This window comes from Propithecus coquereli, unplaced genomic scaffold (genome assembly GCF_000956105.1).
Source record: "Propithecus coquereli isolate 6110/MARCELLA unplaced genomic scaffold, Pcoq_1.0 Scaffold351, whole genome shotgun sequence".
NCBI classification, from domain to species: domain Eukaryota; kingdom Metazoa; phylum Chordata; class Mammalia; order Primates; family Indriidae; genus Propithecus; species Propithecus coquereli.
Window position 1 is genome coordinate 2,018,223 of NW_012149186.1, and position 10,789 is coordinate 2,029,011.

The following is a 10,789-nucleotide window of genomic DNA, read 5'->3' on the forward strand; positions in this document are numbered from 1 at the left end:
TAACTATTAGTATAAAATTGATATATATATTATGATCTTTATTAAAATACTAATGTAAGAAAATTTTATTGGAAAAGGTATTTCTTAATGAGAGGGATAGGACTTCTAAAAAATTAGTGCATAAATTTATGGATAAATATTAGTTAGAGTGAGAAGATTCAGCATTAATTTTCTTATTTTTTTCTTTTGTTGGTCAGAACTTAGACATTTTGTCCACATAAACAAGATGATAATGGAAGTCATACCATTGTCCCATAATTCTTTAAAGTCTTTCCAAAGCATCTGCTAAAGATACCATAATGATCCTATCATCAAAAATTATTTTCAATGATCTAGTAATTGGGTTGAAAGAAAAAACTGACAACCACCTGACATACAGACGTATTTGATATCTCCACATAACCTATGCTGATACTTTTATTTCAAATTACAATACTGTTTGGAAACTTGAGATTTTGCACCCCAGGCCTTGAATATGTAAACTGGGAGAAGAACGACTGTGAAAAGGGAGGAAGGAAAAGAGAAACTGTTTAAGAAGCTCTATTCTCAGCCAGATCAATATTAAGCAAAAGGACCTAAGGAAGTTTAGGATCTGTAAACTGATTCCCTTAAAACTACCTATGTGCCTATGTTCCCTTTGTGTGACAGTCTGTGTGTGCCCAGGGATATGGGTAACTCAGGTTGAAGACTGCTCAGTCAGATAACTACACAGTAAAGGCTAACATTTATTAAGCCCTTACTATGTGCCAACTGTGCTAAGTTATTTACATGTATGTTATATCATTTGATCTTTTCAATAGTTCCTTTGTGGATGAGAAAACAACTTAAGAGAGTAAAGCTCCTTGCCCAAAGTTTCACAGCTATTAAGAGGCAGCATATGGATTAGAATACAGATTGTCAAGCTTAACAGCCAATTTACCCTGGTGAAGTCAGCTTACCACAGGCCTAGTTTAGGGGCCTGTAGGACATGGGTTACTACTGTTGGGCTCAGTGCCATAACCATATCTCTTTAATTTTTTTAAGTGATTAAAAGATGTATAGTACGTGTGGTTGATAAATATGCAAATGGCATAAAACTGGAAGAAACAATTAAATCAGCATCCTTACATCCTTTTTTTTAAGACAGAGTCTCGCTCTGTTGCCTGGGCTAGAGTGCCTGTGGCATCAGCCTAGCTCACAGCAACCTCAAACTCCTGGGCTTAAGAGATCCTCCTTACTCAGCCTCCCAAGTAGCTGGGACTACAGGCGCACACCACCATGCCCAGCTGATTTCTTTCTATTTTTAGTAGAGACGGGGTCTCGCTCTTGCTCAGGATGGTCTCAAACTCCTGATCTTAAGTGACCCTCGGCCTCCAACTCCCAGAGTGCTAGGATTACAGGCGTGAGCCACCGCGCCCGGCCTAGGGCTAATTCTTATACGATGAAATTTAAAATAGACAAGTATGTGACAACTGTAGAGCAGAATTCCTTCCAATGCCACACACTGCTCTGTGTCAGAAAGCACCAGCACCAGCAAAGAGTGGAGGAGACACGGCTCAGCAGCAGCATGAGCGAAAGACAGGACGTTAGCCGACAGAAAGCTGGATGTTCCAAGAATATGGTGTGACTGCCGAACATCCACCATGAGGAAAAGGGAGAGGGGTTACTTATTCTCTGCTTTTTTCCTGGTCAAACCACACTCAGTTCTGCACATTACACTGAGAAGCTGGAGAGTGAATAGCTCTAAAGCTGGCCCTGTAAGGAGCAGCTGAAGTCACTGTGAAATACTGTTTTCATTGGGCAAAGACTAGAGGTTGTGGGGAGGAAGGTAGGATGAAGATAGCTTCCTCCACATAGTAACGGGCTGCCAACTGGAAAAGGGGTTCGGTCTGCCCTCTATAGTCCAAAGAGAAGAAAGATATGCTATCATTTGCAGAGAGGTTGAAACATACAACCGCTAAGGTTTCTATTAATTCTGAGAATTTCTGAATAATATTAATAATTTTCTAACATAGCTGAGACTAAATTGCGTTCGAACAAATCTATCTGCAGCTATTTTTCAAAAACGTTGAAAGGATCTCCTGGAGTAAAATTACTATACAGAATTTCGAAGAGATCAGGTTTGTAACCGAGAGCCATCAGGATGTTCATAAACCATTACTGATCCTCTGATTCCTTCGCCGCTGCTCTCAAAGTAACTCCACTGACATCTCCTTACAAAGAATTAACATTTCTAGGTTGCCTCACAGTGATACAAAGGTCACTGCCCATCATCTTAAAGTCATTTCAGTAAATTTTATAATCTACAAATAAGTGACAATATCATTTTTGACACTAATAACAATTTAGGATGATTTGAAACATTTTTTTTAAAGCAAAATAATTTCAGCTGGGCATGGTAGCCCATGCCTATAATCCTACCACTCAGGGAGGCCGAGGCGGGATGATGGCTTGAGGTGAGGAGTTCGAGACCAGCCTCAGGAAGAGCGAGACCCCCACCCCCCTACTAAAAATAGAAAGAAATTAGCCAGGCAACTAAAGTAGAAAAAATTAGCCGGGCATGGTGGCGCATGCCTGTAGTCCCAGCTACTCGGGAGGCTGAGGCAGGAGGATTGCTTGAGCCCAGGAGTCTGAGGTTGCTGTGAGCTAGGCTGACGCCACTCCACTCTAGCCCGGGCAACAGAGCGAGACTCTGTCTCAAAAATAAAATAAAAATAAAAAAAGCAAAATAATCCGAACTTGAATTACCACAGTCATGTTACTTGAAGTAAGAGCTAAGCTTCCTCTTACACATTTGCTTATGTGAACACATTGCAACGTGTAGACTGAGCACATTTCTCCTTGGAGAAATCAATGTTCTGTATACAGCTCCTCCCTTCTTTACCTCATGGGTCTCAAATCAGATCTTACCTTGCACTGAAAATCAGATCCTTCATATTTCATACACCCGGAAGCTAATGTGGTTTCTCCCTGGTCATCTTCTTCTATGATGGCAAAGCAATGTCCATTAGTTCTAAAAGAGAAAAAAACAACGTAACTTCACATCAGAGAGTACTAATAAAATTTGAGTTTTAATGTAAACAGGTACTGATGGCCTTTAGTACCTTGTTTTTTGAATTAGAAGTGCATTCACATGTAATTTGCTGGCAAAGCCAAATAGGTTTTAAGGCCAATGAAAGCTATGCCTGAACTAAGATTTAAAAGGTCAATGAGAACTTTATGTCAAGTGGAAAAGGATTTCTATTAAACAAGTGCTCCCAATGAGATATGTGACTTTTCTTTGTGAATCACAGTCATGTGATCATAGCTGATTCGTAAAATTCTGTAAGTAAATTATCTTAATGTTTTTAAAAATACTTAAAAATAACTTTGTCTCTTTTTCCCCATAATATTTTCAGTATTTACATACTGAACATGATAATAGATAAAAACAAACTTTTCTGTGAAACGTGAAAATAGACTCAAAGACAAAAACGTATATTTGGGAAGAAAAGTGCCAAAATTCTGAAAGGCACTTTTTATCAAATGTGATAGGAAAACAGGGAGAACTTCTGAATGTTGAATTTTTAATATTTACATAAACATATTTGTATTTAAGGAAATTTTATCATTTTAGTGTTAGTATCCTGTGAAAACTTAGGATACGTTCCTTTCGACTTTAATAGGTATGGAAGAAACTTCTAAAAGCTTTTTCTGTGCTCCTATTTATTAACAGTGAGTGTATTGCTTCTACTTAAAAGAATTCTGCAGAATTCTTCATCATCTATCTTTTTTTCTTTTGTAGAGACAGGGTCTCACTATGTTGCCCGGGCTAGTCTAAGATATGATGAACTATCACACAATCTCAAGATTTTATTTGTCAAGTTTTATGCTTTATATCTGTCCCATTCAAAGAACATACAATTATTACAAAAGTATAAAACATGACATTCATTATTACTTTATTAACAGGGAGACAATTAATTTACCGATGAGACTGAGTTGTTCGGGAAATTTTGTTTTTTTGTCTAGTAAGTCAATTCCTCAATGTCCTCAAAGAATATGGAAAAGAATTATATGATCATATGTAAACATTCTGAGTAATTAATGTAAAATTTAGTAGGAAAATTAAGATAGTTATATAAATCAGATTTGGACTGGAGAGTTCACAGGTAAGAAAATAATACAAAATTATCACAACATCATTCTCATATATCCATAAAATATTTCAACCAATTAAGAAGTAGGAAGCCTGTAATCCTAGCGCTCTGTGAGGCCAAGGTGGGAAGATCACTTGAGGTCAGGAGTTCCATACCAGCCTGAGCGAGAGTGAGACCCTATCTCTACTAAAAACAGAAAAAAATCAGCTGGGTGTGATGGTGTGTGCCTGTAGTCCCAGCTACTTGGGAGGCTGAGGCAGGAGGATGGCTTGAGCCCAGGAGTTTGAGGTTGCTGTGAGCTAGGCTGACACCATGGCACTCTAGCCCAGGCAGCAGCTTGAGACTGTGTCTCAAAAAAAAAAAAAAAAAAAAAAAAAGTAGGAAGTTGTGGGTAAATTTTTTGCTTTCTTCTTAGTAATCTTTAAGTTTTCTGCAACAACCATAAATAATTTTATGATAAAAAGATCAGTAAATAAACTCAAAATGTTATATAAAACTAGATTTTTTATCTTCTTTAAAAAGCTATATAACTCTAATAAAGTAACTACCAATCATTTAATTGTAAGATTATTCCTATATACAAAATAAGAAGCTTTTTGGCTCTTTGGGAACATGCCATAAGGAAAAAAACAAACTCAGATAATCTTAACAATTCTTAAAATAGCACTAAATGCAATTTTATTCTTCTAACTCTTAAGAAGGACTGCATAAAATACTTACATGCATGTGTTATTAATAGCATCATCTGGGCAGTGTCCTGAACAATAGCACTTTAAAAAAGGCAAGGTATCCTCTGGTGCTAAGGTGACTCCATTTTCTGACTTTTTCTGGTCGGAGTCTGATTTCATCCCGGTGCCATGGAGCATGCTGTCTAGATTCTGCCCTGTATTCAAATACAGAATTGTAAATAAATCATTTCTGAAAAGCTAATTGTCTGATTATAATTTTCAATGAGAAAGTTGCTAAGCTTTCTTATCACAGTAATTTGCAGCAAAGGTGTTTCTCTAGAAAATAAATTTCATCCATACAATTAACACGTTTACTAATAAACTATTATGCACAGAACTACCATTCAGGTAACTGCAGGGTATACAAAGACAGCTATGTCACAATTTTGGTCCTAGTGAATGACAAACAAGAATGGCACAAGGTAGAATATGGTCATAACTTGTAAGAAAGGTATAAAATGGGGTGTCTCTTCAGGGAAGGCCGAGACTGTTTCCAATCATTAAAATATAGACAATTATGATATTTCTTTTAAACCTGGTTCAAAACTTACAACTAGCTAAAAAAAAAAAAAAAAAAAATCCTTTATTTGTGCCTCTGTGGAAAAGGGGTTACTAAACATCTTGCTTTGGCCTTTTATGCTTAAGCAAGGGAACTGTGAGAGCAAGGGGACTGTGTGTTATCTGGAGGCTTGTACCTCAAGGTCATTAGTGTGAATCCAGAGCGTGCTGCCAGAAAGGGAAGGCTGCTGCCTGGCAGTAGGGAGCTTATGGAAATAGAACTGGGTTCTTGCACTGGAGTCCAGCAGTCTCCAACGACAGACACTTTGCATTCAGTTATATCTGATACTGAATCTTTCAGTTTGGAAGCAGAGCTAAAACAACTATTTTAGTAATTCCTCCCTCTCATTCAGCTAGATCAGCTAGACCCTTACTTGCGGTTACTCTCAAGGGAATGAAAGGTGGAGCCAACCAAATAAGTCTGTATGTATTTCATTATAAATATTAAATAAGTGGTTCAAGACACAATGTGGACTTCACTTCGAATTTAGCTATACAGATGAGAAGAACTATTAAAAAGAGGAAAAAAACACATACGCATACACCAATGACAGAAAATGTTGCTAAATAAAGTGTTTTAGTGATCCATACATTCAATTTTAATAATCTTCATTATTTATTTATTTATTTATTTTTTAAGAGATAGGGTCTTGCTACATTGCCCAGGCTGGCCTCAAACTCCTGGGCTCAAGTAATCCTCCTGCCTCAGCCTAAATTTTGCTTTTTTATGCTGAATATTTAGTATAAGGATTCATTACTGAATGAGTATTTATTAACAGAAATAAACACCAGGAGAGAATACTTAAAAAAAAAAAAAAAGAGCTAGAGGTTCGTGTGTATACATGTATCACCCATCTCCCTCACCACCACTCCCCTTTCAGAAATAAACACTGCAGACCTCTCCATGATCTGCTCACAGCACTGACCCTGCACTGTGCTCAGCTCAGGGCCTTCTGTCAATTCCTAGAACATGTCAATCTTCTCCCACCCACAAGTCCTGTGTATTTACAAATCATAAAATGACGCCCTGGGGTGGGCTGGGGGTACAGGTTCTATTTCAAAACACACACATACAAAATATTTAATAGCTTACACGTCCAAGTAATACACGTACTCAGTAAAACATGGAAATACATACATACAGAGACAAATAGCTGAAAGATAAACATGACCATATACAGGCCAATTTACAGAATGCTCCACCATCAACGGCAATTTTTGACATCAATGATTTTACTAGATTTTTATTCCTGGCTAAATAATTTTTCTTACTTTCCCAGTAATTTATTGGCTTCCTTTATATAAAGCAGACGACTGCCTCTGTCTCAATCTTAAGATAGAATGTCTACAACAGGATTCAGATGGCAAAAGACTGGAAAGCTGGAGAGACTAATGGGATATGTATGCACTGCACATATAAGATAATCAGCAACAGTAGTATTCTTAATGAATTTCATAACAATAGTCTGCATAATTAAATAGGGACCAGGAAGACATCAGTAAGAGGAAAGTCAAGTACAAGAATTGGCTAAGGGGCCGGGCGCGGTGGCTCACGCCTGTAATCCTAACTCTCTGGGAGGCAGAGGCGGGCGGATTGTTTGAGCTCAGGAGTTCGAGACCAGCCTGAGCAAGAGCGAGACCCCGCCTCTACTAAAAATTAGAAAGAAATTAATCGGCCAACTAAAAATACATAGAAAAAATTAGCTGGGCATGGTGGCGCGTGCCTGTAGTCCCAGCTACTCGGAAGGCTGAGGCAGAAGGATCACTTGAGCCTAGGAGTTTGAGGTTGCTGTGAGCTAGGCTGACGCCACGGCACTCACTCTAGCCCGGGCAAAAGAGTGAGACCCTGCCTCAAAAAAAACAAAAACAAATGCTTAAAAAAAAGTTTACATTGTTGAATTCTTGTTTTATTGCATTTTGATCAGAGAATGTGGCCTATGAGATAGCTTATTCTTAATGGAAGTATTATTTCAAAATTACCCAAGATGATTCAAGGGTGCTGTGGGTGCGGGAGAAGTGCATGGGGGTACAGATGAAACAGGTTTGGTTAGGAGTTGGTAATGTCAGAGCTGAGTAACAAGTTCACGGAGTTTCATTATATTATTCTACTTACATGTATGTGTGAAAAAAGTATTTTTCCCATAAGCAGTTTTTTAAATACCCAGATAAAACAAAAATGTACACTCCCAGTAAAAAAAAAAAAATTAAACCACACTAGCAAAGCAAAAAGTCCCTTTTGGTTCCATCTAATCCCTCCCCCTCTTCTTAATTGTAACACTGTTATCTGTTTGGCATGTATGCTTCTAGTCCTTTTCCTATGTATTTGCATATATACATATGAAGTATTCTTTCAGAAAATTTTACAAAAGCAGAGAAAATTGTAATCCACACATACCCATATAACCCAGATTTTATAATGACCAATTATGGCCCATCTTGTTTTACTCTTCCCCTTTCATATAATTATGAACCTAATACCAGATATGTCATTTTATCTGTAAATATTTCAACATGTATCTCTAAAAGGTAAGGACTTCAAAAAAAAAAAATAATAACCACAATCATCACACCTAAAAAAGTTAACAGTTGTTCTTTATTCTTACCAGTATTATCAAACATCCAGGCAATGTTCAAATTTCCAATTATATTATAATGTTATAAATTGTTTTAACAGTTTCCTTCAATCAGGATCCAAATAAGGTTCACACATCACAAATGGCTATCTCTGGGTCTCTTTAATCTATAGGTTTCTTCTTCCTTTTTCTTTTTTGTTTGAGACAGAGTCTCATTGTTGCCTGGGCTAGAGTGAGTGCCGTGGCATCATCCTAGCTCACAGCAACCTCACACTCCTGGGCTCAAGCGATCCTTCTGCCTCAGCCTCCCGAGTAGCTGGGACTACAGGCATGCGCCACCATGCCCGGCTCATTTTTTCTATATATTTTTTAGTTGTCTGGCTAATTTCTTTCTATTTTTAGTAGAGACGGGGTCTCGCTCTTGCTCAGGCTGGTTTCGAACTCCTGAGTTCAAACAATCCGCCCGCCTCGGCCTCCCAGAGTGCTAGGATTACAGGCGTGAGCCACCGCGCCCGGCCTCTTCTTCCTTTTTCTTTCCTTGAAATTTACTTGTTGAAGATACTGGGTAATTTGTCTTATGATATTTACCACAGTCTGGATTTTCTGATTGCCTCCTTCTAGCATCACTTAACACGTTCTCTTGTTACCCATAGTTTGTAAATGGTACTCTGCTCTAAAGCTGTCCAATATGGCAGCCACAAGCCACATGGGGCTATAGTACTTGAAATGTGGCAACTCTGTAAGTTGTAGTGAGGAGAGACACAAATGTCTAGTTATCTCCGTTTTTAAGGACTAGACTCACTAATTCAACAGGAGTAGTATAAAATAATGTATGCTAATTCTACCATTTCTTCTTATTTATGATCTGGAATACCTCTATAATGAGATGTTTTCCTTCATCTACTAACTGGATACAAATGGCACAGTTCACATAAGAAAGGGGAAATTAATGCTTGATTTTTCCCACTACTTATCAGTTTTCAAAATTAATGAGTTTGCTAGCATCTTTCAACAGCAGCCAATTAGTTCTTTTTTAAGTGTCATTAAAAACCCATGGATTTAAACATATTTGATTTTTTCAATCTACTGCAGTTATTATCCTTACTAATGCTCAAATTGTTCCATCTCTGGCCAATTCAAATCATTCCCTGTATCCTTTTAACTTTCCCCTGCTTTCTGGCCAAGATATTCCAAGATTACCTTGCACTCTACCTGCCACACACTTAAAAGTGATTGCAAGGAGTTCCAGAACCTTTTAGTGAAAAAGATAATCAGAGACCATAATCTGGGTGTTACAGGTGCTTGTTGCTACCGTGTTGATCAGTGTAAAAATATATGGCTAAAAAAATAGTTTTGCATCTCGCTTTTTTCACTTTATCCGTATTCATCTGTTAAATAAAAATGTATCGCATAACTACACAGTGCTAGGCACTGTTTTAAGCCTTGGATGGCTAGAATAGTAAACAGTATAACGTCCCTTATCTACTAGAGCTTATAGTCTCAGAAAGAAATAATAAAGACCACTAAATACTGACATTTGTACTATTTTAATATTTATTCATAGATAAGTGCTATGAAACCAAATAAAGCAGGGTCATTTTCTAGCATGGGAAAGGAGCAGAGTGCCTTACAGCAGAGGTCACTGACCGGAGGGCCAGGAGAACAGACCAAGCAAAGGTCAGGAAATCCCAGAATACCACATCTAGACAAGATATAACTTTAATGGACCTAAAGCAAAGACCAGAAGCAAGCAGATGTTAACACCACTAAAATTTTAAAGGAACTGTACTGCCAAAGATGTCACAATAGTCAGGCTAACCCAATGAGAGCCTGTAAGTTTTCAATCCATTAGATAATTTCTAGTACCCAGACCTCCATACTAACGGAAAGGCCATCCTCCGCTAAGTCCATCTCAGAAGTGGCCAAGATGGCAGAAACACTAGCCAAGGAACACCAGAGACAAAGGAAATGCTCCCAGAAAATAAAACTAGGGGCTGGCAGACAGACTAACCATCCTTAATTGATAGGCTATGAAGCAATGACTACTGAGGCTGCTCCCAAATTTTCCTTCCTCTGAATGACAGTTTATATAGTACTTATCCTACTTCATCTTCATCACTGAATCTGGGTACATTGTGCATTTACAATTTCTCTTTTAGCCATACATTGCTGGACAATGAAGAGCCACATCTGGACCTGAAGGAGAAGGCAGCACACTAGCCAGAAGTACTGGATTAGTAGCTGAGTACATCAAATGGATAAAACTCTGGGTTATATAAATAACCCTTTGAAGAGGAATTCAATATTTCATACCAACATGAGCGTTTTTAGTGTATGCATGTGAGTAAAAGTATGTATGACACTAGGGAGACAAATGTGGTGCCCTACAGCAGATACTGTTATTTTTCTCCCCTTTACCTTGCTGGCGACAAACATGCACACATGTATACACACATACACGCACACCCTTTGTTTGTATACATGTCTGTCCCTCCTCTGTGTGATTCAGGAAAGCACAGCCCTATCCTCAGCAGAGGTAACTGTTGGTCTAATCCAACGAGTTTAGGTCCACTCTCCTTGCCTCTGATTTGTTTAACACAAGAGCATGTAATAAACTTTAGCCACTATGATTAGAAGGAAGTCTGTTGGAAAAATGAGGAGAGTGCCTGGGGAAAGATTCACCAATTAAAAAGAGACAGAAAGGCCGGACACGGCGGCTCACGTCTGTAATCCTAGCTCTCTGGGAGGCCGAGGCGGGTGGATTGTTTGAGCTCAGGAGTTCGAAACCAGCCTGAGCAAGAGCAAGACCCCG

The 10,789-nt window shown here is 38.3% G+C and overlaps 1 protein-coding gene across 1 annotated transcript in view; it reads right to left on the minus strand.

Moving 5' to 3' along the window:
* BMPR1A (bone morphogenetic protein receptor, type IA) overlaps nt 1–10,789 on the minus strand; it is a 125,849-nt gene that overhangs the window by 26,312 nt on the left and 88,748 nt on the right. Inside the window, exons 4-5 of the mRNA XM_012651255.1 lie at nt 4,839–5,001; nt 2,890–2,992 (exon numbers count right to left, since the gene is read on the minus strand). Of these exons, the coding sequence (XP_012506709.1) occupies nt 2,890–2,992; nt 4,839–5,001 (266 nt within the window). The remainder of the gene's footprint in view (nt 1–2,889; nt 2,993–4,838; nt 5,002–10,789) is intronic.